The following is a 27,933-nucleotide window of genomic DNA, read 5'->3' as shown; positions in this document are numbered from 1 at the left end:
ATATGCATTTATCTGCTAGCCCTGAAAAGTAAGCTGAATTACAAAGTGAAGTACCACTTAATCTATTTCATATTACAGTTTCCAGGTGGGTTTCTGCACTCAAAACACTTAAGACCTTTTGTTTTGGTGGGAGGGGCTCTGTGTTGGAAATTTCTGGCTGAATTCAATATACTATTGCGATTACTGTTCATTTAGTTGCCAGAGAGTTACTTGAAAGAGAAGTCTAAGTGTTGATTAGCCCAGTTGGCTGGATGGCTGATGCACAATGTAGAGTAACACCAACAGCAAAGGGTCAATTCCGCACCAACTGAAGTTACGATGAAGGTCCTGCCTTCTCAATCACAAACCTCGCCTGACTCGTGAGGACCCTCAAGTTAATTCTGTGAGAACTTTGTGGGAAGCTCGAGAAGTGATTGCTGGGCCTCTTGCTGAGATACTTGTATCATCGATAGTCACAGGTGAGGTGCCGGAAGACTGGAGGTTGGCAAACTGTTTAAGAAGGGGGATAAAGACAATCCAAGGAACTATAGACCGGTGACCCTGACCTCGGTGGTGGACAAGTTGTTGAAGGGAATCCTGAGGGACAGGACGTACATGTATATGGAAAGGCAACGACTGATTCAGGATAGTCAACATGGCTTTGTGTGTGGGAATTCATATCACACAACTTGATTGAGTTTTTTGAAGAAGTAACAAAGAAGATTGATGAGGGCAGAGCAGTAGATGTGATCTATATGGACTTCAGTAAGGCGTTCGACAAGGTTCCCCATGGGAGACTGATTAGCAAGGTTAGATCTCATAGAACACAGGGAGAATGAGCCATTTGGATACAGAACTGGCTCAAAGGTAGAAGACAGAGGGTGGTGGTGGAGGGTTGTTTTTCAGACCGAAGGCCTGTAACCAGTGGAGTGCCACAAGGATCGGTGCTGGGTCCTCTACTTTTTGTCATTTACATAAATGATTTGGATGCGAGCATAAGAGGTACAGTGAGTAAGTTTGCAAATGACACCAAAATTGGAGATGTAGTGGTCAGTGAAGAGGGTTACTTCAGATTACAGCAGGATCTGGACCAGATGGGCCAATGGGCTGAGAAGTGGCAGATGGAGTTTAATTCAGAAAATGTGAGATGCTGCATTTTGGGAAAGCAAATCTTAACAGGACTTATACACGTAATGGTAAGATCATAGGGAGTGTTGCTGAACAAATAAACCTTGGAGTGCAGGTTCATAGCTCCTTGAAAGTGGAGTCCCAAGTAGAAAGGATAGTGAAGGCAGCGTTTGGTATGCTTTCCTTTATTGGGTACAGGAGTTGGGAGGTCATGTTGCAGTTTTACAGGACATTGGTAAGGCCACAGTTGGAATATTGCATGCAATTCCGGTCTCCTTCCAATCAGAAAGATATTATGAAACTTGAAAGGGTTCAGAAAAAATTTACAAGGATGTTGCCAGGGTTGGAGGATCTGAGCTACAGGGAGAGGCTGAACAGGCTGGGGCTGTTTTCCCTGGAGTGTCAGAGGCTGAGGGGTGACCTTATAGAGGTTTACAAAATTATGAGGGACATGGATAGGATAAATAGACAAAGCCTTTTCCCTGGGGTTGAGGAGTCCAGAACTAGAGGGTTTAGAGTGAGAGGGGAAAGATATAAAAGAGACCTAAGGGGCAACATTTTTCATGCAGAGGGTGGTACATGTCTGGAATGAGCTGCCCGAGGATGTGGTGGAGGCTGGTACAATTGCAACATTTAAGAGGCATTTGGATGGGTTATATGAATAGGAAGGATTTGGAGGGATATGGGCCGGGTGCTGGCAGGTGGGACTAGATTGGGTTGAGATATCTGGTCAGCATGGACAGGTTGAACCAAAGGGTCTGTTTCCATGCTGTACATCTCTATGACTCTAATTCAGCTCTACTCATCTCTCTAAGAGACCAGTCCTATGTCACTCAGTGGTTCGTTAGCACTGCTGCGTCACAGTGCCAAGGATCCGCAGGCGACTCGGTGTGAGGGGGACAGATCTCTGGGTGAGATGCTCTTCAGAGGGTTGGTGCAGACTTGATAGGCCATATGGCCTGTTTCGACATCGTGGAAATTCTGATTCTGTGGACTCCTGGGACTATGATATGAAAGATAAACCAAACTACTCAATGCAAATACACATATATGCCACATGATTTGTTCAGATACGCACCTGATTTGCAATTTCTTGAAATTTAACTTGATATTGCCTCACACTTGTTACTGTTTCAAAGGGGCCTAAAGCTTATATTTTCAACCCACTTTATCTGGAGCTCATGGTAAGGAATATACCTTTTTAGGATTTATCACATCTGAAATGTGAACTCATCTTGTCAAATTTCAATTAGGGATGTGGAATGAATGTTGGTCTCACAAATAAAAAAAAGTAAGCTCAACAACTTAGTATTTGGTGAAAATATTAGAAAACATTAGGCGCAAATGTTTTACCTGAGTAATGGTTGGCCCTCATAGTTGACAACAAGGAGTATAGCACAGAAGTTGAAACTGGCAGAGTACAGCAACAGTCAGTGCAGGAACTCAACAATTTACTATCTATATTAATGACCTGGCCAAAGACACCAAAAGTGTTGAAATTTGCTGAGGGCTCTTGACACAGTGACAGTGCTTCTACTTCTGAGCCAGGACACCCAGGTTCAAGTATTCCTTGCTCCAGAGATGTTTCATTACATGTCTGAACAGGTTGATTCGAAAACATATTTACAAGTTTGCTAAGCAAAGGACACAAAGAGTTGATAAGCAAATTAAGTGAGTGGGCATCAGATGGCAGATGGAGTATAATTTGGGGAAATGTAAGGTTATTTATTTTATTAAATTAAAAAATCTTTTTTAAAGGCATGAAATTGTAAAGATTGGTGCTGAGAGGCACAAGGGTATTCTCAGAAGAAACACTAATAATAACCTTGCAGAAAGAGCAAATAATTTAGTTGGCAAATAGCAGATTAGTCTTTATCATATAGGAATTGGAGTATAGGAATAAATAATAAATTTTGCATTTCTAGTTGCATTCGAAGCAGTACAACGAAAGCTCAAGATTCATGGCAGGGTTGTCACTTCTTGAGAGCTGGAATAATTAGGTCTATATTTGCTGGAGCTTAGAAGAATGAGAGATGACCTCATTGAAAGATGGAAGGTACTGAAGGACAAACCAAGGTAGATACAACTGGGAAATCTGAAACATGGGTCACAATCTCCAGATAAGTGCAACTGTTTAGAAATGAGGGAAGACAACATTTTTTTCACTCAAATGGTTTTAATTATTTGGAATTCTCTATCCCAGAGTATTGTCAATTTTCTTCGCTGCTTATAATTAAGGCCAATAGTCAAGAGGTTTGGTCTTTGGAAGAATCAAGGAATATGACAATTAGGTAGCAAACTGAAGGGAAAGATCAATGAAATTTCATGAAAGGGCAGGCAGTATGACCAACCATTGCTTCTATTTCTTAAGTATTCAGAAAATACTGAGACTGTTGTATTGGAACATATAATCATTAGAAACAACGGAAAGAAGAATTTTATATTAAAAAGTTTTACTTGCAGTTTGCTAACATGAGCAGCAGTATTTTTTTTAGATTGGTAAATCATGGGGCCATTTTTGAATAATGCATGCAGAACTGTGACAGTCAGTAGCAAGAGTACTAGGAATTCAAAACGTCTTCAACTCGTATAAGGGGAGGCCAAGGGCATCGCACAAATTGTCAATTGTAATTCCTGGAATGTGAGTCAAATAAATCAGCTGCAGTAGAACAATATGTGGTCATTTCCAAATGTCCTCTTCATTGCCCAATATCGGAGCTACCAATATAACTGAATATAGATCAAAAATAGCAATCATCTCCAAATATCCATAATCCATTCCATTTATTACATTAGCATACCTTTAAACTTCAAACAATACTTACATCAAAAAATAGCGGATTATAGACAGTTAATGGGAGATTTATATGGCCAATGTGTCCAGGGCAATTATTATAATCTTGCGCACAGGTACCACATACTTCCTTAGAATCAGCTGGACCTAATGCCAAATCGTAAAGACCATTCGCTGTTGGATTGCCCACATTATCCAGGAAATAAGGATTAGTGATTGCTTTTACACTCAGTTTCCTAAAGGGAAAAAAAAACATTTTGGAGTTCACAGAAAGTGAAAGGTTGTTATGAAACAGGAGTGAATGGCCATTGCTTAAATCTATAATTACTTCCTAATTCACACAAACTGCAATACTGTTCAATTGACGCACAACTGGTTTAACCTCACTCAGACAGCAGAACTGCATTACAACTTGAGATTGGTTCTCAGAAAGCTGAGCATTAAAATGGGCTATATGGCCCAACTGGTCATGGCTAGCATATATCAACAAGCACCTATCAACAATATTTATCTAACCCCATCAGCATGGGAAGATGCGAGTGATCCCACTGAGATCAGAGGTCCACCTAGTTTCTTGTGGACACAGATTCAAATGCTACCATAGCAAATGGTGAAAAATGGAAGGTCAATCTCATTAATGCAATAAAAACTCACCTGGTTCATTAATAGCATTTTTTTTGTACAGCATGGAAATAAACCCTTCAGTCCAACTTGTCCATGCAGACCAGATATACCAACCCAATCTCGTCCCACCTGCCAGCATACGGCCCATATTCCTCCAAACCTTTCCTATTCATATACCCATCCAGCCTTTTACATGTTGCAATTGTACTAGCCTCCACCATTTCCTCTGGCAGGTCATTCCATACATGTACCACCCTCTGCGTGAAAAGGTTGCCCCCTAGGTACCTCTCCAGTTTAATAATATCCTTCCCACAACAGGGTGATTAGAATTGTACATGGTGAATCCCTGGAAGAGTACATTTAAGAGGGAAATCAGGATGGCCATAAAGGGACATGAGAAGGTTTTGGCAAATAAGGTTATGGAGAATCCTAAGGGAGTCTACAAAATAATTTGGATGTGAACATAAGAGGTATAGTTAGTCAGTTTGCAGATGATACCAAAATTGGAGATATAGTGGACAACAAAGGTTACCTAGGCGTACAACGGGATCTTGATCAGATGGGCCAATGGGCTGAGAATTGGCAGATGTAGTTTAATTTAGATAAATGCGAGATGCTGCATTTTGGGAAAGCAAATCTTAGCAGGACTTATACACTTAATGGTAAGGTCCTAAGGAGCATTGCTGAACAAAGAGGCCTTGGAGTGCAGGTTCATAGAACATAGAACAATACAGCACAGAACAGGCCCTTGCTGTTGCGCCAACCTGTGAACTATTCTCAGCTCATCCCCCTACACTAACCCAAAATCATCCATGTGCTTATCTAAGGATAGTTTAAATCTCCCTAATGTGACTGAGTTGACTACATTAGCAGGTATTGAGAAGGAAATCTCTCATTTCTTTCCTGGTCTAGCCAACATGCGACTCCTGTCAATGTGGTTAACTCTCAATTGCCCTCAATTAAGGTTGGACCTTACCCATGCTGCCATGTCAGCAATTACCACATCCCTCACATAGAGATGTACAGCACAGAAGCAGATCCTTTGGTCCAACTCGTCCATGCCAACAAAATATCCCAACCCAATCTAGTCCCACCTTCCAGCACTTGACCCTGATGAAATGCTTACGCCTGAAACGTTGACGATCTTCCTTCTCGGATGCTGCCTGACCTGCTGTGCTTTTCCAGTGCCACACTTTTTGACTCTCGTCCCATGTCAATTGGAGCTCAGAAGAATGAGAGATGGTCTTACTTTAACACAAGATCCTGATGAAACTCAACAGGATAGATGCTGAAGAGATGTTTTCCTTTGTGAAAAGGATTATCACCCGAAGAGAACAAATTAAAAATAAAAGGTAGAAATAATCGTTTACTCTCAGAGTACAGAGTATTTGGAACTCTCTGCCCAGATAGCAAGAACTTAAAGTCACTAAATATTTTGAAGGTAAAGGCAGATAAATACTTGAATAACAAAGGGGTCCACAATTATTAGGGGTAGGTCAAAATGTTGACTAGAGACCAAAATCAGATTAGTCATAATCTTGTTAAATGGCACATCTGGACTGAGACCGACTGACCCACTTTTGCTCCTGATTCTAGTGTTTATATGCCTTCACAGTTTTCTGGGGAAGTGCGTTTCAAAGGCTCACTGTCCTCAGAGTCTTGCCATGCACTTGAAGGGAACTAATTTTGACAGCATTTTCAAAGAGCAGAAAGTGAGGACTGCAGATGCTGGAGATCAGAGCTGAAAAATGTGTTGCTGGAAAAACGCAGCAGATCAGGCAGGAGAATCGACGTTTCGGGCATAAACCCTTCTTCAGGAATGAGGAGGGTGCGCCAAGCAGGCTAAGATAAAAGGTAGGGAGGAGGGACTTGGGGGAAGGGCGTTGGGAATGCAATAGGTGGAAGGAGGTTAAGGTGAGGGTGATAGGCCAGAGTGGGGGTGGGGGCAGAGAGGTCGGGAAGTAGATTGCAGGTTAGGAAGGCAGTGCTGAGTCTGAGGAGTGGGATTGAGATAAAGTGGGGGGAGGGGAAATTAGGAAACTGGGGAAATCTGCATTCATCCCTTGTGGTTGGAGGGTTCCTAGGCAGAAGATGAGGCGCTCTTCCTCCAGGTGTCGTGTTGCCATGGTCTGGCGATGGAGGAGGCCCAGGACCTGCATGTCCTTGGTGGAGTGGGAGGGGGAGTTGACATGTTCAGCCACGGGGCGGTTGGGTTGGTTGGAGCGGATATCCCAGAGGTGTTCTCTAAAACATTTTGCAAGTAGGCGGCCTGTCTCCCCACTGAAACAGGGAAGGTGCAGGGGAGTTGGGGGAGGTGCTGGGGAGTTGGGGGGAGGGGGAGGTGCTGGGGAGTAGGGGGGGTGAGGGGGAGTTGGTGGGAGGGGGGGTGAGGGGGAGTTGGTGGGAGGGGGGAGATGGGGAGTTGGGGGGAGGTAATGAGGAGTTGGGGATGGGGGGGAGGTGATGGGGAGTTGGGGGGGGAGGTGATGGGGAGTTGGGGGGGGAGGTGATGGGGAGTTGGGGGGGGAGGTGATGGGGAGTTGGGGGGGGGAGGTGATGGGGAGTTGGGGGGGGGGAGGTGATGGGGAGTTGGGGGGGGGAGGTGATGGGGAGTTGGGGGGGGGAGGTGATGGGGAGTTGGGGGGGGGAGGTGATGGGGAGTTGGGGGGGGGAGGTGATGGGGAGTTGGGGGGGGGAGGTGATGGGGAGTTGGGGGGGGGAGGTGATGGGGAGTTGGGGGGGGAGGTGATGGGGAGTTGGGGGGGGGAGGTGATGGGGAGTTGGGGGGGGGAGGTGATGGGGAGTTGGGGGGGGAGGTGATGGGGAGTTGGGGGGGAGGTGATGGGGAGTTGGGGGGGGGGGAGGTGATGGGGAGTTGGGGGGGAGGTGATGGGGAGTTGAGGGGGGAGGTGATGGGGAGTTGGGGGGTAGGTGATGGGGAGTTGGGGGGGGAGGTGATGGGGAGTTGGGGGGGAGGTGATGGGGAGTTGGGGGGGGAGGTGATGGGGAGTTGGGGGGGGAGGTGATGGGGAGTTGGGGGGGGAGGTGATGGGGAGTTGGGGGGGAGGTGATGGGGAGTTGGGGGGGAGGTGATGGGGAGTTGGGGGGGGAGGTGATGGGGAGTTGGGGGGGGGAGGTGATGGGGAGTTGGGGGGGGGGGAGGTGATGGGGAGTTGGGGGGGGAGGTGATGGGGAGTTGGGGGGGGAGGTGATGGGGAGTTGGGGGGGGAGGTGATGGGGAGTTGGGGGGGGGAGGTGATGGGGAGTTGGGGGGGGGAGGTGATGGGGAGTTGGGGGGGGAGGTGATGGGGAGTTGGGGGGGGGAGGTGATGGGGAGTTGGGGGGGGAGGTGATGGGGAGTTGGGGGGGGGAGGTGATGGGGAGTTGGGGGGGGAGGTGATGGGGAGTTGGGGGGGGAGGTGATGGGGAGTTGGGGGGGAGGTGATGGGGAGTTGGGGGGGAGGGGGGAGGTGATGGAGAGTTGGGGGGAGGTGATGGAGAGTTGGGGGGGAGGGGAGGTGATGGAGAGTTGGGGGGGAGGGGAGGTGATGGAGAGTTGGGGGGGAGGGGGGAGGTGATGGAGAGTTGGGGGGAGGGGGGAGGTGATGGAGAGTTGGGGGGAGGTGATGGAGAGTTGGGGGGAGGTGATGGAGAGTTGGGGGGAGGTGATGGAGAGTTGGGGGGAGGTGATGGAGAGTTGGGGGGAGGTGATGGAGAGTTGGGGGGGAGGTGATGGAGAGTTGGGGGGGAGGTGATGGAGAGTTGGGGGGGAGGTGATGGAGAGTTGGGGGGGAGGTGATGGAGAGTTGGGGGGGAGGTGATGGAGAGTTGGGGGGGAGGTGATGGAGAGTTGGGGGGGAGGTGATGGAGAGTTGGGGGGGAGGTGATGGAGAGTTGGGGGGGAGGTGATGGAGAGTTGGGGGGGAGGTGATGGAGAGTTGGGGGGGAGGTGATGGAGAGTTGGGGGGGAGGTGATGGAGAGTTGGGGGAGGTGATGGAGAGTTGGGGGGAGGTGATGGAGAGTTGGGGGGGAGGTGATGGAGAGTTGGGGGGAGGGGAGGTGATGGAGAGTTGGGGGGAGGGGGGGAGGTGATGGAGAGTTGGGGGGAGGGGGGGAGGTGATGGAGAGTTGGGGGGAGGGGGGGGAGGTGATGGAGAGTTGGGGGGGAGGGGGGGAGAGTTGGGGGGAGGGGGGGAGAGTTGGGGGGGAGGGGGGGAGAGTTGGGGGGGAGGGGGGGGAGAGTTGGGGGGAGGTGATGGAGAGTTGGGGGGGGGGGGGGGGGGAGAGTTGGGGGGGAGGGGGGGAGAGTTGGGGGGGGAGAGTTGGGGGGGGAGAGTTGGGGGGGGGAGAGAGTTGGGGGGGAGAGTTGGGGGGGAGGGGGGGAGAGTTGGGGGGGAGGTGATGGAGAGTTGGGGGGGAGGTGATGGAGAGTTGGGGGGGGAGGTGATGGAGAGTTGGGGGGGAGGGGGGGAGGGGGGGAGGTGATGGAGAGTTGGGGGAGGTGATGGAGAGTTGGGGGGAGGTGATGGAGAGTTGGGGGGAGGTGATGGAGAGTTGGGGGGGAGGTGATGGAGAGTTGGGGGGGAGGTGATGGAGAGTTGGGGGGGAGGTGATGGAGAGTTGGGGGGGAGGGGGGGAGGGGGGGGGGGGGAGGGGGGGAGGTGATGGAGAGTTGGGGGGGAGGGGGGGGGGGGGGGGGGGGAGGTGATGGAGAGTTGGGGGAGGTGATGGAGAGTTGGGGGGAGGTGATGGAGAGTTGGGGGGGAGGTGATGGGGAGTTGGGGGGGAGGGGGGGGAGAGTTGGGGGGAGGGGGGGGAGAGTTGGGGGGGAGGGGGGAGAGTTGGGGGGGAGGGGGAGAGTTGGGGGGGGAGAGTTGGGGGGGGAGAGTTGGGGGGGAGGGGGGGAGAGTTGGGGGGGAGAGTTGGGGGGGAGGGGGAGAGTTGGGGGGGAGGGGGGGAGAGTTGGGGGGAGGGGGGGAAGAGTTGGGGGGAGAGGGGGAGAGTTGGGGGGGAGGGGGGAGGTGATGGAGAGTTGGGGGGGAGGGGGGGATGGAGAGTTGGGGGGGAGGGGGGATGGAGAGTTGGGGGGGAGGGGGGATGGAGAGTTGGGGGGGAGGGGGGGGGAAGAGTTGGGGGGGAGGGGGGGGGAAGAGTTGGGGGGGAGGGGGGGGGAAGAGTTGGGGGGGAGGGGGGGGGAAGAGTTGGGGGGGAGGGGGGGGGAAGAGTTGGGGGGGGAGGGGGGGGGGGAAGAGTTGGGGGGGGGGGGGAAGAGTTGGGGGGGAGGGGGGGGGAAGAGTTGGGGGGGGGAGGAAGGGAGAGCGAGGCCTTGAACACAACGATACGGTACGATACTCTCCTCCTCCCACCACCCCCGGCACTGGTACCTGATATCTTCTGCGGAATAGACGTTGAACGAGATACTTTCCAAACGTCTCCACGGGATCTCCTTCCCAACTAGCATTTTGTTCTGAGAATGTGTGGAGAGAGAAACATTAATCAACACCAAGTAAACGTTAAACTCCCCACTTCAGCTCGAGCCACATGGGGGTAGGAAGGAAACACGTCGTGACAACGGGGGGGGGTCACACAAAACGCATACAAAATCAAGAGGCAGAACGAGGAGGTGAGTCGGGAAATTCATAATATGACAGAACTTGAACCGGTCAGTGTATTGATTTCTTCTGACTTTCCTGAAATGAACTGATAACACACAGAGATTAAACCATTCCCCCCCTCCTCACTTCTGCCCGTTGGGAGAGGCCGACCTTTCCCACAAGGCAGTGCGCGCGGCTGGCCAAGATGGCGGCGGCGGTACCCGGCCTCCGCTCCTGCTGTCGGCTGCTGAAACAGAGCGGCCCGGCCCGGGTCCACTGCCTCCCGAGAGGAGGTGGCTGCTGCCGCCGCCGCCGCTGGTAAGAGCGGGAATGGTTGTCTTTTAAAAGTAATAATGAGTTGAGGTTTGTTTAGTTGATTGACTGGCCTTGACTCTGGGTGTGACAACGTGGGTCGGTCAGTCAGGCCCCCCCCCCCCCCCCACACACACACACACACACACACACACACACACTCACTTACCCCTCTCTTTTAATTTGATTATTTTTGTTTGAACAGGAGTTATTCCACAAGCTCAACTCTCTGTCAGGATGCAATACAAGAACAGACAGGTAACTGTTTCATGCCATTTCTGATGGTGTTGACAAAGGTCTTGATTGGGCTGTTAAATCTTTTGCTGATCACTTTTGTTGCCAAAACTTGCTGAGCAATTCAATATTCTCTTTCAAGGTTTTACAGAAGAAATAGTCATTCCAAGAAAGAAAACTTGGTAAGTTTTTATTTTCTATTGTCACTTTGTACTCTGATCAGCCAAAATGTTCTACATTAATTGTGATAGACTAATTTGTAATATAGTAAGGTCATTTGGCAATACAGGTACACTATCTAAAGTCTGACAAGTTCAGGACTATTTTAGTTGTCAGATTTTAGATCAAGTGGTCTGGAGTATTAACAATTTGTCAGCTTGAGTCAAAGGTCGTTTGGGATGGCATTATTCGGCTAAGTATTTTTAATTGAATTTAAATTGATGCATCAAACATTGTCCAAAAACTAAATAGCTTTACCGCTAGATTTGAGGTACAATATACATATAGTTACTTGGATGTTGCAATGGTACTTCAGAATTACCATTGGAGACATTGTCATAAAGCACAGAAGAGGCCCTGCAGCCACCAAGTCTGCACATACTGATTTACACTGGTCCCAAAATGATCATCAAAGCACACTTAAAGGTTGCAAGGTTTTCTGCCTCTATTACCCTCTCAAGTGGGGTATTCCAGATTCCCACCACTCTCTTGGTGAAAAAAGGTTCCTCACATCCCCTCTCTAAACCTCCTGCCCTTCATGTTAAAATTATGTCCTGTCGTTAATTGCCCTAAAACTAATGGAACAGCTTTCATCCAACTGGTCATGCCATTTGTAATATTTTACATCTGAATTAGGTTCCCCCTGAGCCTTCTCTACTCCAGAGAAAACAATATGACTTTATCCAGCCTTTCTTCAATATCCTCCAACCCAAGCAACATCCAGGTGAATCTCGTCCGCACCCCTCAACTGAAATCACATCATTCCAGTAGTGAGGCAACTAGAACTGCACACAATGTGGCCTAACTAAAATTTTGTACAGCTGTAACATAACCTAACTGTCCTTATACTCTGTGGCATCTACAGTCCTCACTGTTTCCATGACTGATTTAAGGCAAGTTTCCCATATGCTATCTTAACCACCTAATTTAACCTATTCAGATTTCTTCAGGGATCAGTGGACAAGCATCCCAAGGCTGCTCTGTTCCTGAATTTCCTCTCATCTTGCTTTGTCTTGTTACTTCTTCCAAAGTGCATCACTTCACATGTATCAGGGTGAAATTCCACCTGCCACTGGAACCATCTTGTCAAATTACACTGGCTGACTCGGCAAGATGGCAGCGACTCATTTGAACTGCAGTGGATGGCTCTGCTTAAGAGCCAAGGCATTTGGTGTTTTTATTTGCCATTCTGGGCTAACTTTGACAAAAAAAACTGTTAGTTTAAAACTTTTGAGAACATATATTTGTCCACGTTTTGGAGTGCGAAGGATGCCAAAGAGAAAGGGAGTGAGCAAACAGCAGCAGGGAGGATACTCCTCTGCAGTACCAGCATGCCAGAAACCACAGCAGCAGCCTCTTCCAAACCCCCGAGGGACTTCATGGATCCACAGGAATTGGCGGCGATGACTAGGCTTACCCAAAGGTTGAGGCTGAGTTAGAGGAGATTTGTGTAAAAAATGAGGTCTGCAGATGCTGGAGATCACAGCTGCAAATGTGTTGCTGGTCAAAGCACAGCAGGCCAGGCAGCATCTCAGGAATAGAGAATTCAACGTTTCGAGCATAAGCCCTTCATCAGGAAACTCAGGAATAGAGAATTCGACGTTTCGAGCATAAGCCCAAGGGCTTATGCTCGAAACGTTGAATTCTCTATTCCTGAGATGCTGCCTGGCCTGCTGTGCTTTGACCAGCAACACATTTGCAGCAGTAGAGGAGATTTGTGCCCAGATCCAACCCATCACCGAAAAGAATGAACGAGCTCCAGAGCCTCGGGGCGTCAGTGGAGGAGGTGGAGGGTCGAATCACGGCCCCTGAGCAGTGATAGAGTCCTTGTCTGGGTGAGTCCTGCGGTCCTTGCAAAATCAGGTCGACAACCTCGAAAATCGAGGTTGGAGGATGAATCTGCAGATTGTTGGGCTTCTGGAGGATGAAGAAGGTGGGCAGCCCGTCAACATTTTTGAACCCTGGCTGCTGCACTTCCTGGGCCTTCACATTGAGGTCTGGCCAGCTGCAGATTGAAAGGGCCTATTGAGCGGCAGTGTGCAGGTCTGGGCCAGTGCAGCGCCCCTGCCTCGTCCTAGTGCAATTTCACTCATATGAGGACAAGCAAAGAGTGATAGAAGCCTCCAGATCACTGGGAAAAAATCCAAAGGTACTGCTGCTCAAGGGGTCAAACGTTATGATCTTCCAAGATTTCTCAGCAGCTGTGATCTGAAAGACGAAGTCCTTTGATGAAGTTAAGGCGATGCTGAGGAACTTGGACATCCAGTACTCCATGAGGTACCTGGCGGTACTCCATTTCAGCCATGAGGATTCAGTTTATATGTTTGACTTGGCGAATAAAGCCAAGAACTTTGTGGACACTCCAAAACAGACTGATCTGAAGAAAATGGTTAATGTTTGTCCTAGTTTCCTCCTTTCACTGTGATTTCCCTTTTTGTTTTTCCTCTCTCCCTAATTTCTTTTTAAGGGGAAAAGGTCTTGGAATATGTTGTTTCTATTATACTTTTACAACTGGATTTTATCATGGGAAATTTAATGGGTGTGCTTTGTTGTTTTCCCCTTTTTTTTGTTCTTTCTCTCTTTAGTCATTATCAGAGTTGACATGGAGCTGGGAATGGGTGGCGTGTTTATCCTGACTTTGTCGTCTTTTATTGATTTAAGGACCATCTCCTTGTTTACTTATTTTTACCTAAGGCTGGGGCACAGCCCGGGATTGAAGGAGTTGTAAAGTGGGTGCTCGATAAGATGCCCCCTATGGGCAGGGGGAAAATCTCTCATTCAAGGTCTTCCAGTTGGTTTTCTTTGTACCCAAAGAGAGAAAATGCTGGAAAATCTCAGCAGGTCTGTAAGAAGAGAAAAGAGCTGACGTTTCGAGTCTAACTGACCCTTTGTCAAAGCTTGGTTTTCTTTGTAGTTTTTTGGGAGCAGGAGTTGTTTGTAGTTATGTTAGGGTAGTTTTTACATGCACACTTTTACAACTGAGTCTTCATTTACTTGTGCTTGGCGCATTGCAAACAGGGTTCTCCCTCCTGTGGGTTCAAGGGTCTCTGAAAGGGAATATGGCTCAATGTCTTGTTAAATGATGCACCTGGAACGTTTAAGGGAAGTCATTCGCCCATTAAAAGGACAAAAAGAGTTTCTAGCCTTCAGGAAAGGGTTGATATCGCTCTTTTGCAGAAAACGCATCTTGATGATGGGGCACCCGTGAGGTTACAACAGGGGGGTTATGACCAGGTATTCTTTTCATCCCTTGCTACTAAAAGTAGGGGAGTGGCCATACTTATACAGAAAAATCTTCCGTTCACATTTTTAGAGCAGGTGAAAGATGAGCAAGGGAGGTTTGTGATACTTAAGGCCCTGATTCATGGTGAGGAATATGGCATCTTAAGTGTCTACTGTCCCTGGCGCATCCCCTCAAAGTTTTGATTAGTGCCTTCTCTAAGCTGAGTGCCTTTGGAACACGGCACATTATTGTGGAAGAGGGGGGCGGATTTCAATTGCCTTTTGGATCCGAAAGTGGACAGAATGCCTAGGGGACCCCCAACTATCTCTTCGCAGGTCAAGCAGGTGGCTGACCTGTGCGAGGAGTTGGCGCTGGTGGACATTTGGAGATGTCTTCACCCTACCAGCAGAGACTTCACTTTCTTTTTTCAAACTCACATAAATGTCACAAGAGGATTGATCTTTTTCTGGCACTCTCAACCCTTCTGGATTCAATTATGTGTTGTAAAATTGGGAACATAGCTATTTCTGATCATGGATGGTATATTTGGAGGTTAAAGCCAAGAGTGAGGGGCTGGGTTCACGGCACTGCCATCTGGATCCTTTTCTCCTCAGAATTCCAAATTTGTGAATACTTTTTGAGGGAGTTTTAGGGGTTTTTGACTATCAATCCGATTATGGCTAGTAGTCCATCTACGCTATGGGAGACCACTAAGGCCTTTGCTAGTGGAGTAGCTATTTCCTATTTGGCTAGCCAGAAACGACAGAAGGTGCAACACTAGCGTCTACCTGAGACATGGCTGAAAGCTGCTGAGGTGGTAAGTTTTGCATGGCCTTCATTGACTAAGCTACACCGCAAAGAAAGAACTTATTTTTGCTAGACAAAGACTGTTTGTTTGAGTATGGGGATAGGTCAGGGAAGTATTTAGCGTCCCTGACTACAAAAAAGCTTGCTCCCCAATCCGTTACTGCAATCAGAGACAGCGCCGGAGTCCTTACGTACAATGTCACATGGATTAATGAGGCTTTTCACAGTTTTCACTCTGAATTGTATCGGTCTGAAGGTTGCAAGGACAGGTGAGTCAAAATGGAAGCTTTTTGTTTTAAGAGCTTGGACCTCCCTGAGGGTAACCTTGGAACAGGCCTCCCCTTAAGGCCCCCTTGACCATTCAAGAAATACAGGAGGCAGCTGGGCAACTTCAGAGTGGCTCTGATGGTCTCCTGGGTGAGTTTTATAAGGAGTTTATAGGGACTCTGTCAGGACCAATGTTGGAAATGTACAATCGCTCCTATATGTATGAATGCTCACCACATTCTTTGAAAGAAGCTAATATTTCTCTCGTTCTTAAGAAGGGGAAGGTTCCTGAGGATTGTGCCTCATACAGACCCATCTCTCTTTTAAATTCAGATTTCAAAATTCTGTCTAAGATTTTGGTGCTGTGATCGGAGAAGATGTTGCCCTGTATTTTCAAAGAGGACCAGACTGATTTTAAAAGGGGCCGTAGGTCCTCTAATAATATGAGAAAGTTGCTGAATATGGTCCAAGCATGTCAGCAACAATCAGTCCAGGGGTTGGAGAGTTCCTTAGATGCAGAGAAAGCATTTGGTTGAGTAGAATGGCTGTATCTCTTATGTCTTAGAGTGGTTTGGATTGGGTGGGGTCTTTGGTAGGTGGGTGGAGGTTTATATTGCCACTGTCTGGCCTCGGTAATCACCAACAGAGTGAAGTCTGGGAATTTTGGGATTGGCAGGGGTAGTCATCAAGGCTGTCTCCTCTCACCGTTGTTGTTTATGTTGGTGACGTAGCAGCTTGCAGAGGCCGTTCGTCAGAGCGTCCACATAACTGCTCCGGAAGTGGGATCAAGGGTACACAAGATTACATTATATGCGGATGAAGTTCTTCTGTTGTTATCTGACCTGATGATTTCCGTACCCATCTGATGTAATGTATTAATTCATTTGGGGCTTTTTCAGGATATAAGATCAACTTTGCAAAGTTACTACTCCAATGTTTGATCAGTTATTTCAGACTAACTTTGTTCACCAGCTAGACACTATTCAGTGGGATCGCCAGAGATGGGAGGCTCTTCCAATACCAATTTTGTGGTTGGGCCAAATAGCCCTTATTATGATGAATGTCTTTCCTTGTTTGCTTTATGCCTTGCGCATGCTCCCTGCAATGTTTCCCAGGTCAACGTTGGGGAAACTTATGGGTTGGCTAAGTTCTTTTGTTTGGCGTCGTGGGCGGACCTTCATCAAACTTGCTAAATTGCAGTTGCCTCATGGAGGGGAAGGAATTGATTTCCCAGACGTCTGGAGTTATCTATTGAGTTTCCTGCTGTTCTTTGTGTGTGTTTGTGCAGGTAAAGATCCGGGCTCAATATGGCTGGATATTGAGGCCTCTCAGGCAAAGTGCCTTCTTCTTTACCTGTTGTTCATGGATAAGATGAGGACAGTTGTGGACCACTGCTGGAAACCTGTTGTTATTAGTCGGGTCAAGGCATATAGAGGGCAACGCGTCAGAGTGAGGGTTGTTTATCCAAGACTTCGCCACTCAACCCCAACCAGGGATGATGGACTCAGGGTTCAAACCATGGGCAGCGAGAGGAGTTTCCAGTTTGGGAGACTTGTTTGAGGGGGAGGTTATGATGTCCTTTTAGCAATCGAGCTGCAAATATGGGCTGTCCATTAGAGGTCTTTTCCGTTTTTTTTCAGGCTAGGGTTTTCATCCAGAAGAAGACTCCACTTCTCACTAAGCCTTATAGCCCAATACAGAGAGGTTGTTACCTTCTAATAGCACCCTTACAGTTAGTGCCCTCTATCGCCTACTGGCAGGATATTACCTTGCTATGTGAAGTCAGGGAGTGGAAATCTCTTCTGAAATGTGGGAGGATATCTTGGAGACTGCGCGAAAGAGCTCAATCTGTAATAGGACATGCACTGTGCAGTTACCAGTTCTGCACAGGGTTCATTTGGCACCAGACCATCTGGCGAAGTTTAAAAAGGGGACATCTCCAATGCGCCTCAAATGTAATCGAAGTGCAGGTACTCTTACCCACTGTTTCTGGACATTATGGACTGCTGTGGGGGCAGAGATAGGATATAGACAAGCATGGGAAGAAATGATTCAATATTCTTACTTACAGAACATGGAAGAATATTCTGATGAATTAAGTGTCTGAGAACCCGCCAGGTTTGCTGGGGTGGCGAAAATTAATTATGGAGCACATTCCCTTGGATATTCTCGCAAATATGATGCACTGTTCAACAGTCCTTTTTTTTTAATCAGACATGGCAGCCCTTTTTGAATTATTTGGATATGGATTTGTCTGTTATCTTAATGAAGTGTTCGTTTAACCAGGATGGTTAGGTTTCTTAGCCCCTGGAAAGGGGGCTCCTGAGTGAATCCTGGTGTATGTGTGTATGTATATTTATTTATATATTTATTCTATAAAAACATATGTATAATATATATTTATTATATGTATTTTTATGTATAAATATATATTTATATACAACTTTACATTGTTGTAACGTTTAAAAACTAGTTTTTCTTTTGCTAATAAGTATATTAACAAAAAAAATTACACTGGATACCATGTGTCCTTATCTTCTTTATCAGTCTCCCATATGGAAGCTTGTCAAAGGCTTTACTGAAGTCCATATAAACTATATTGCACTCATCTATACACTTGTTCACCACCTCAAAACTGTCAAATTTTTTTCCTGACAAAAACCACGACCTTCCTGACAAAACCATGACCTTCCTGACAAAACCATGTTGATTATCCCTGCTGATGAGACCTTACCCCTCCAAGTGAAGATTAATACTCTCCTTCAGAATTTCTTCAACGGTTTGTTGCCACTGATCATCATTAACCTCCCCAGGATACCGATGGTGTAGGATTCATCAGTGGTAATGTGTTGAATGCCATGTATTTGGCTTGGCAACTTGCCAAGGAACCCTCAAGGCATTTAAGAACTATCCAGATGAACATTGGAACACATTCAAGGCCACAAGATAAGCATTGGAAAATGCGATTAGAACAGTTGGGTGTTTGGCTGGTGCATACATTGAAGGGCATATTTCTGTGCTGAAAATCTCGAACTTCTTAGATTCTAATTCTAGGATAAGGTACAAGTGATTCTCTGGTAGTCCACAGTTTGACTTGGTAAACAAGAATTTTAAGAATGTTTGTTTATATTCCAATAACTACTTTAGCCTTGTTGCAGTATTTCAAAGTAGTTGTTTCATAAACTACTTTCTGATACAACCCTATCTTTACACTTGAAAATCAACATGACCTCAAATACCAATGAACCAGTAAATACTCAAGAGTTTATGCTAATCAGGATGAAGTAGTAGGGAGGAGTTTTGTGTGCACAATAGAAACATGGGTTGAATATTCAGCTTTGTTGTGTTATTTTCACGTAAAGTGGAACAATAATGAGAGTCCTGTAGGTGTGTACTGTCCCTTTTGAGAGAGGAAAATAGCAAGGAATGACTGAAAGCACAGTGTCTTGAACAATTTAAAATTGTAACACTTGGTTGCAACAAGTAGCTGGAGTTGCGTTGCCATGAAACAAAAACAAATTCAAATTCAGCCTATCAGTTTAAATTATGCCCCAGATAATAAAATTCAATGAAATTTGAATTTGATGACATCAAACCAATGAAATGAGCCAATGTTTAAGAGATATAAAACAGGACGTTTTGGAACAGTTAGGGGAAGAACTGCCAAGAAAGCCAACAAGTATAGACTGTTAACCGACTAGATCTCAGAAAGGTACCTATGAAGCAGAATACTGAAGAAAAGATAACAGAGGAAAATCTGCAGAGGAAGATGCAAAGAAGATTCGGCAGCTGGCTAGTTTTGAAATGTGAAATTTTTTTGTAAATCTTAATCAGGATTTTTATCAGACCAATATTGTAGAAATCGAAATTAAAAATAGGTTTAGGAGAAAGGAGTTGTAGATAGTTATCTAATGTTCTCTTTTGGACTTTAAAGAATAAAATTGTTCATTTTTACTTAAAATAGTGACCTCTGGGATGGTCCTTTGCCTTTTGAAATTTAGCAGATTACGACGCTAGGGGAGCTTCTCTGTGTGTCAGGTTTAAGATAGCAGAGGGGTTTACCCTGTGTTGTAATACTCCCGAAACATTGAATAAGCCCATATTCAGTGAGTGTAGTTAATATTTCTTTTTATTTTCTAGGGACAAGTTAGCGGTCCTTCAAACTCTTGCTGCAACAGTGAACAGAGTGAGTAATTTTCATTAATCTGCAGAAAGCAACTTTATTCAACATTAGTTACAGATGCTCAATGTGTCTTGACTTTGTTTTACAGGACCACACAGCTGCGCATTATAGGTTCCAAGATGACCCATACCTCATACCCAGGACATCACCTGAGTTTGTGTGTACTCCTTCATTTTATTCTTGACATGGCATTTTGCATTTGCTGGTTTATTAGGAATAAGCTGCTGTCAAGGGATCCAATAATCTAAGCTGGTTAGAACTGTGAATTGCATAAAAGGGAGTGGTAGTCACCTACAAGATGACCATCTTGTTTTTTTTAAAAAAAACTTTTTTTTGGATTATTGATCCTTGTTGTGGTTCTGTTCGCCGAGCTGGGAATCTGTGTTGCAGACGTTTCGTCCCCTGTCTAGGTGACATCCATAGTGCTTGGGAGCCTCCTGTGAAGCGCTTCTGAAATCTTTCCTCTGGCATTTATAGTGGTTTGTCTTTGTCGCTTCCGGTTGTCAGTTCCAGCTGTCCACTGCAGTGGTCGGTATATTGGGTCCAGGTCAATGTGCTTATTGATTGAATCTGTGGATGAGTGCCATGCCTCTAGGAATTCCCTGGCTGTTCTCTGTTTGGCTTGTCCTATAATAGTATTGTTGTCCTAGTTGAATTCATGTTGCTTGTTATCTGGCTGTGTGACTACTAAGGATAGCTGGTCATGTCGTTTCGTGGCTAGTTGGTGTTCATGGATGTGGATCGTTAGCCATTGGTTTTGCTCATGCTGGGTATCGGGTCCTTTGCCCTGGTGAGTTGTTGTCTGAGAGTGGCTGTTGGTTTGTGTGCTGTTGTGAGTCCTAGTGGTCGCAGTAGTCTGACTGTCAGTTCGGAAATGCTCTTGATGTATGGGATTGTGGCATGTCCTCATTCCGTTGTCTTTCCCCTTAGGCATCTGTTGATGAAATTGCGGGGGTATCCGTTTTTGGTGAATACATTGTAGAGGTGTTCTTCTTTCTCTTTTTGTAGTTCTGGTGTGCTGCAGTGTGTTGTGGCCCTTTTGATCCTTGTTCCAAGGTTCTGTGACTGTCTGATTTTCTTTCTTTGCTTGTTGTGAGAATTTCATAATGTATATTAATTTATATTTTCATTGCCATTTCAGCAATATGAGCATTATTGTTGAGAAAGGTAAATGAGAAAGTGAGCAGAGAAGGTCAATAAGAATTACATGAAATAAAGGATGGGTGCTTGTTCAGGAAGCCGAAAGAGAACTCTCTTATAATTTTCACCTTGTGGTTTTTGAAGATGTGACCGTTTCCATCTCATTACCTCTACAAACAGTGAGTCACCTCAACCTGTTTTATTTTTGGATTTTTTTTTTAAAGAAGTAGTGTCTGTGACTGCTCTCTGCAAGAGCATCTCGACCAATCCCATTGCTCTGCCTTAATCCCTCATAGTCCAAATCGTTTCTACTTGTTTTCATATCATGAAAACATTTAGCTACAGTACACTCAGTCTCTTCATCCAATGGTGACAGACTTTCATTTCAAGACAAGTTTTACCCTATGGTGATCAGTGTTGTTGACTATTACCTGAAATGACTCAGGAATCCTGCTGTGAGATGATGGACTGTGCCACATTTTTAGTAAAGTGGAAGACAGTAGCCTGAGAAGGTGCATGATTCACAGCTCTATTTCCATTGGGCCCTTTTCTTGCCTTTCCATGTTTGTTCACCTTTTCAGGTCCCTTTCTAGCTGAGAGCCAGGGCGTAGCACTTGCTCATGCAGCTGCACGCTGCAAGTCCTTGGGCCATGATGGATTCAGTTATCATGCTGCCTCACAGTGCCAGAGACCCGCGTTCAATTCCTGCCTCAGGCAACTGTCTGTGTGGAGTTTGCACATTCTCCCTGTGTCTGCGTTGGTTTCCTCCGGATGCTCTGGTTTCCTCCCGCAGTCCAAAAATGTGCAGGTTAGGTGAATTGGCCATGTTAAATTGCCCATAATGTTAGTTGAAGGGATAAATGTAAGGGAATGGGTCTGGGTGGGTTGCTCTTCGGTGGGTCAGTGTGGACTTGATGGGCCAAAGGGCCTGTTTCCACACTGTAAATAATCTAACCTAATCATGAGGGAGAATCAGCTGAGAACTGGCCAATGGAGTGCTGATATAGTAACACAGACTTCCATGTTTGGCTCTTTTTTTTTCAACACTGTAGCTGACTCACAGTGTAGGATGAAAATATAGTACACAGCAGCAGAAAACATGTTAACTCTCAGTTGAATAGGAGACACAGCACATCAACCTGTTCGTGCAGGCATTGATGTTGACTAAGCACTGATCATGGGTTGCCTCACTAGTTGGTTTGCTAACCTGAAAATAGCCCATTGACTCAATTATTTGACATCTGATAGTCCTGCTACCCATACTAGTATATAACCCCAACTCCATTAGCTCTTGTGGTTTATCCTTTTACATGGCACCTTACCAAATGCTGGTGAGATTTTTGGAAATGAGATTCAAGGATGCAAGTGAAAATACATTGAAATATTAGCTCAGCCTCGGGTTTTCACTCGGTCCCAGTGCACTTTCAAGTTTTGGTGATGGGTCTTTTCAGTGCTTTAGACAATGATTTTGATCATTACTTTTTCAGTGCTAAGATATGGGGTGGAAATAGAATGATTGTTTCTCCCTTGTGGGAGAGTCTAGGACTAGACAGTATAATCTCAGTAAGGGGTTGCCCATCTAAGACGGATGAGAATTTTTTTCTGGGTGTAGTGAATCTGTGCAGAGAGCTATTGAGATTTGACCAATTTGTATATTCAAGGCTGAGATGCAGATTTTTAATCAGTCAGAAAATCAAGGGATATAGGGAAAGGGCAGTGAAATGGAGTTAAGGATTATCAGATCATTCATAATCCCATTGAATGGTGGAGCAGACTCTGGGCTGAATAACTTAAAATTTGCTTCTAAGTCTTAATCATCTTAAAGCTGTCTTTGGAGTGATCTGACTGAGTTGTATAACTCAATATAAATCTGAATATCATTTCCTTCTCTTGTAGCGTCTCTACTCACTGTCACAGGAATCGGGATGTAATGCTGCAAAGTATATTATTAACACCTATCCCCACCTTTTCCAGAAGGACATCGCTGAACCTTCTATACCAGTAAGTTTACCTTTTTTTTGTAAAAACTATCAAAGTCTAAAGTATTAAAAGAAAAGGATGGCAGATTCCCAGAATTACTGAAACGTTTTTAGTTAACAATGGCTGCACTCTTGTTATTCGGCTAGCTTTCATTCCAGATTTTAATTGACTTTCAAGTTAACCACCTGCTATGGTGGGATTTGAACTTGTCTCCAGAACATTAGCCTCTGGATTACTAGTCCAGTGACATTACCACTACATCACTGCCTTTTAAACTGTCCTCACTGTAACCAGCTTTAAATACTGTACAACGTCTGATTCCTGACTTGAATTTCACAAGCTGGAATCTATCTGCTCTCTGTTTGTTGGCCAGTTTTATTATGCCGTCCTTTCTCTGCCCAGCTTTCCTGCCCTGTAAAGGATGGTGAATCATGCTAGGCTGCTGTTCCATGGGTAGGAGAATCCCTCTCCTCTTTCACTTGTGCCCATTCAACATGCAACTTAGTAGCAGAACCTTCAGTAAGTTTGACCTTGCTTTGGTGGTATACTTTTATAAACTCTTGCTTCTCTTTCCAAAATCTGTATTTTTCTGCTAGCCTTTTTTCCATCACTTATTCTCTCACTGGTTCACTGTTGCATCAGCCTTCCAGGCCATGAAAAATCTTGGGATGTTAAAGGTCGGTAGAAGTGCAAGTTGAGTCAAAGTAAGTTAATAAAATGTTGCCTTTCGTAGTGTTTAATGCCAGAGCAATTGGAGCCTCTAATAAATGAAGTGAGCGTAGCTGCCCTCCAGGAACGGATTCAGCTCAGGAAAGTGAGAGCTTCTGTGGATCTGTATGATCAGCTTGTGCAAGCAGGTAATCTTTGATTTCCAACAAGTGTAACCTGTTACCAAGTGCATAATAAATTATGAATATGCTTTCCCTGTTCTTAAAGGGAAAAGGTATTCTTGATTACTTGAATGCATTAATGTTTTTTTTTCTCCCTGGAATTTGGTCATTCCTGATTATTCCAATGTTGAACTGAATGAATCTGGACCATGAAACAAATTACCCTTCCACTTCTCGAGCGGTGGGAAGTCCAGTTACTGTGTATTCTACTTTTAATATACTGAAAATATTTTCTTTCCTTCTGAATGAAGGTACAGAAACTACATTGAATACATTTTGCATCATAAGGTTTTCTGTCTCCATTTGTTCTTTTCCCTGTTGAATGTTATGTTAGGATGTTGATATTTTTCACCTTTAGTCACAAAATGGTGTTGTATGGTGTTATGAAATTAGAATAGAAGAATAGAATAGAATCCTTACTGTGTGGAAACAGATCCTTCAGCCCAACAAATCCACACCTACCCTCCGAAGAGTAACTCAGCCACCCCCATTTCCCCCATCCAATATTTACCCCTGCTTAATGCACCTAACCTACACATCCCTGAACACAATCAACTAGCACAGCCAGTTCACCTAACCTACATATTTTTTGGATTGTGGGAAGAAGCCAGAGCACCCGGAGGAACCCCATGCAGACACTGGGAGAATGTGCAAATTCCACACAGATAGTTAACCGAGGCTGGGATTGAACCTGGATCCCTGGCACTGTGAGGCAGCAGTGCTAATCACCGTGTAATTTTAATTGAGGCTTCTATTGGATTGGTATATTCTTATAGAGTTGGAGGTGGATAACAGACCTCTTAACAGAAAAGAGGCTTAGAGTTGTAAAGAGTTGGTGTTTAATGTTCACTTTTAGAGTTAAAGAATAAATTGATATTTTTCTTTAAGTAATGGAATTTGGGGAGTTCGGTCACTCACATTTTAACATATAACGAGGCAAGGTGAGCTTTTCTGTGCGTTTGGTTCACTTAGTAGAAGGGCTCATTGCCATGTTGCAACAATAGCATAGCGTCCTACTGAACCGCAAGACAATTCACCAAGCAGAAGGTTGAACTTTACGTGTTGAATCTGTGCATTCTGGTTGAGGCCTGTCTTTATGCTATCAACCTCTCTCTTGCTGGGCAACGTTCCCAAAGTAAATCTTTTGAAGATTTAAAGAAGATTTGGAACAGTCAGAAGTCACAGGGGTTAGTGTTTTGTTTTGTCATTACAGGAACTCCTGTATCTGTTGAAGTCACCAATAGCTTGCTAAATCTGCTATGTGTTTATGGAGATAAAGAGCCACCAAGAGAGGATCGACTTGAGATGAAAGAAACTGAAGATAAGGTACAAACGAAGCCACATCATAACAATGAATACATGTACACAACAAAGAAAAACCAGCACGGTTCATCTTAGCAAAACTGCTCACCATTATTGCGTAGTAACAGTGAGCTGTGTACACACTGCCTTGAGCTGTCTAGGCCCTTGTCTTTAGAGCCTCCTTTTACATAATATTTCTAAAAATGATCTATTTGACCAAGCCATTGCTCATTTGTTGTATTGTCCCTTCTTTAGCCTCCGCAGCAATTCATTTAGTTGATTATGATAGTGTGAAATATGCCAAAGTTTTGTTATATTCATTATCATTAGTGTTTTTTTAAAAACTGCTTTCAGCATCTCTAAGTTACAGTGCTTCAAAAAGGGAGCTCAACACCACCTTCACAAGGACAGCTAGGGACAGGCAATAAATGCTGGCCAGCCAGTGACACTCAGATGAATAAATGCAAAAAAAAACTTATTGTCACCCTAAGACAATAAGATATGAAGTATTCCTGATGCATATGCTGCTCACCTTATAAACTGGCAAAGGTAGCTTTTTGTCTTTGTATTGTGAGTGATTTAGGATCCCTAGAATGTGGAAGCAGATAATTTGACCCATCAAGTCTACATTGACTCTCTGAAGAATATCCCACCCAGACCCGCTCCTACTCCATTCCTATAACGCTGCATTTCTCATGGTTAATCCACTTAGCCTGGATACTATGGGCAAGTTAGCCTAGCCAATCCACTAACCTGCATACCTTTGGGCTGTAGGAGAAAACGGGACCACCTGGAGGAAACACAGACATGAGGAGAGTATGCAAACTCCATACAGTCAGTCAAAGGTGGAATTGAACCTGGGTCTCTGATGCTGTGAGACAGCAGTGTTAACTACTGTGCTGCCTAAATATCATTCCTGCCAGATATTTTGGGGACCAGATGTTAATGATCAGTGTCTTTTCAACTTAAAAAAAGTAAAATTACAAGTTCGACATTAGCTGCAGACATGCAGTACAATTTAAATTCCTCCATTTGGAACGTGATAACTATTTGAAAGGGGTTCTACTTTTAAAAGTGTATCTGTTCTTCGCCTCGCCATCTCTTGTTCTAATTCTCCTGGATATCCATTTTTAGGGTGAGGTGACTGGACCCTCGCAGAAAATGCGGAGGGGTCGTCCATGCAGAGTTTCAGATTTGCTGAGCATCACTTGGAGGTAAAGAGGTGGTATTTTTCTTTCTTTGCTTCCCCTTTCATGTAATTTGGGCTTCACTCGTTAGAATTTTGTTCCTTCCTCAATTGCCCTAAAACTGAAAAAGCCATTTTAGACTGTAGACAAGAGTCATCTATTTTATGTAGGCCAGACCAGGTGAGGATGGTAGATTTCCATCCCTAAAGTGCATTAGTGAACCATTTTTTTAAGAAGCAATATTAAATTTCATAGTCACCATTACTGAGATACGATTTGAACCTATACCCACTAAATATTCACCAGGTCTTCTGGATTGCTAGTCCCCTGACATAATTACTTTGTTACCATCTTCCCTTGTGAGGCTTTCCATTTGAAGTATTAAGCATTCTGTTGTTAGTCAAGTTTTATTTTGGTTTCCCATCAATCAGTAAGATTGTTGCAAGACCTGTCTTCACAGCTGTACAACTTTTTGCTTTCCACTTTTAGCAACCTCTTTTAGTGGCAAAGCTATAGCTGTCTTAGCCAGCAGTGTCTAGTACAAGAGCAAATGAGTAACAGCTGGTGCTAGTGACTTGATTAGTAAAGGTGCAGAGGTTAGCTTCCCGAGCCAAGGTTAAGATCTCAGCCTGGATTGAATTATCTGAAATGAAAAGAAATGCTCAGAGTACTTGGCTGATGTGTGTTCTCATCTTGATGGCAAAGACAAAATGTGAAGTTTTTGCCAAGATTTTATGAAATATTTTTTTGTTTCCTTTTGGGTGCTTTATCTTTTCATTTGTTTTTGCATTTTTTGACGAATATCATATAGTAGACGCAAGTGGGTTGAGGTGTGGGGAGAGAGCAAGGACAGGGGTTGTGTGAGCATAATTTTTGTTCATCTATTAAGGTGTCCAAATGTACCCAAGTGGTCACTAATGACTGGCCCACTATGTAATCTGAGTTCCTGCATGAATGTTAAAAGCAATGGAGAAATGTGAAGGCCAAGGTATGGTTTTTTTTTGTAAAAAGTTGTAGACTACAAACCAGGGACTGAGATTGTGTTAGCTGGACCTCGCTTGGTACAGGCAGATTTATTTCCCCAAAAGGTCATGTTAAATCGATTCATTTTTGGTTTCTGTTTTAAAAACCTGTTACTCATTGATTTAATATCTACGCTTTCCAAGGTCACTTGGATAGGGTCCTGGAAGACAGTTGGAGCAATATCTTAGAGCAGTGGGCAAAGAAGGATTAGACAGTAACATCTCATCAATCCCTTAATCAAAACCTATTGCATCCCTAACTTTCATCAATTCTGATAAAACCTTCAATGTGAACTGTTTCTTTCTGTACACAATTACTGCCAGGCCTGTGGAGAATTTTCATTTTCCTCTTTTATTTTGGGTTTCCAGCATCCCCAGCTTCTGTTTAGTGATGCACTGTTTCATCCTTTATTTTATCATGCACATTAACAAATTACAGGTGTTAGCCTTGATTTTACACTCAACAGCAAAGGAAAGATTCTCATCATTTCCCTTGTTTGCAAACATCCACAGATGTTTTGCAGGCTGGTTGGGGTGTGAGGGAAGGGCTTTGTCCCTCTCTTGACCTGTCAATTCTGTCCATCTTCGTTCACACCTAACTGCTTCACCCTCCCCACTAACCTATCATAATGACTTCCCACCAACCTTCTCACCCCATTCATCTCTCATCGCTGCCCCATCCCCATCCCCATTCCCACATTCCAATGAGGGGCTTATGCCCGAAACAATGACTCCTCAGATGCTGCCTGACCTGCTGTGCTTTTCCAACGCCACCCTTTTTTAACACTGACTCTCCAGCACCTTCAGTCCTCCCTTTCTCCCAGGTATCTATCTTGATAGGTATCTATCTTGATACCAATCTATGTGGCGCTCCCTACAGGAGATCCACACTGTCACATCTGAAACAGGGAGGCTGTTCCACCAATCGGGCTGGAGTATCTTCATTTGAGACTGAGGATAAACTGGAAACATGAAATACTTTGCTTTCTTGTGCAGAAAGTGAAATGACATTGAGAATTGTAAAGAAGAGAAATGAGAGAATTTGGA

At 45.0% G+C, this 27,933-nt stretch overlaps 2 protein-coding genes across 3 annotated transcripts in view; one reads left to right on the top strand and one right to left on the bottom strand.

Moving 5' to 3' along the window:
* The window catches only part of polr1a (RNA polymerase I subunit A), a 164,340-nt gene extending 154,119 nt beyond the window's left edge, over nt 1–10,221 (bottom strand). Inside the window, exons 1-2 of one of the 2 annotated variants that reach the window (XM_060843736.1) lie at nt 9,911–10,221; nt 3,933–4,137 (exon numbers count right to left, since the gene is read on the bottom strand). In XM_060843736.1, the coding sequence (XP_060699719.1) occupies nt 3,933–4,137; nt 9,911–9,987 (282 nt within the window). In that variant the 5' untranslated portion in view covers nt 9,988–10,221. Of the gene's footprint in view, nt 1–3,932; nt 4,138–5,651; nt 5,816–9,910 lie in introns of those variants that run through there. The other variant, XM_060843650.1, reaches the window with a different exon arrangement.
* Nucleotides 10,222–10,311: 90 nt separating this feature from the next.
* The window catches only part of ptcd3 (pentatricopeptide repeat domain 3), a 54,432-nt gene continuing 36,810 nt past the window's right edge, over nt 10,312–27,933 (top strand). The window contains exons 1-9 of the mRNA XM_060828560.1: nt 10,312–10,438; nt 10,638–10,690; nt 10,809–10,848; nt 19,323–19,368; nt 19,454–19,522; nt 22,402–22,506; nt 23,219–23,342; nt 24,589–24,701; nt 25,812–25,891. Coding sequence (XP_060684543.1) covers nt 10,326–10,438; nt 10,638–10,690; nt 10,809–10,848; nt 19,323–19,368; nt 19,454–19,522; nt 22,402–22,506; nt 23,219–23,342; nt 24,589–24,701; nt 25,812–25,891 — 743 coding nt within the window. The 5' untranslated portion in view covers nt 10,312–10,325. The remainder of the gene's footprint in view (nt 10,439–10,637; nt 10,691–10,808; nt 10,849–19,322; nt 19,369–19,453; nt 19,523–22,401; nt 22,507–23,218; nt 23,343–24,588; nt 24,702–25,811; nt 25,892–27,933) is intronic.

This window comes from Hemiscyllium ocellatum, chromosome 1, assembly GCF_020745735.1.
Source record: "Hemiscyllium ocellatum isolate sHemOce1 chromosome 1, sHemOce1.pat.X.cur, whole genome shotgun sequence".
NCBI lineage: Eukaryota > Metazoa > Chordata > Chondrichthyes > Orectolobiformes > Hemiscylliidae > Hemiscyllium > Hemiscyllium ocellatum.
The sequence above is the reverse complement of the archived record's forward strand: the minus strand, read 5'-3'. Positions and strand labels throughout refer to the sequence as shown.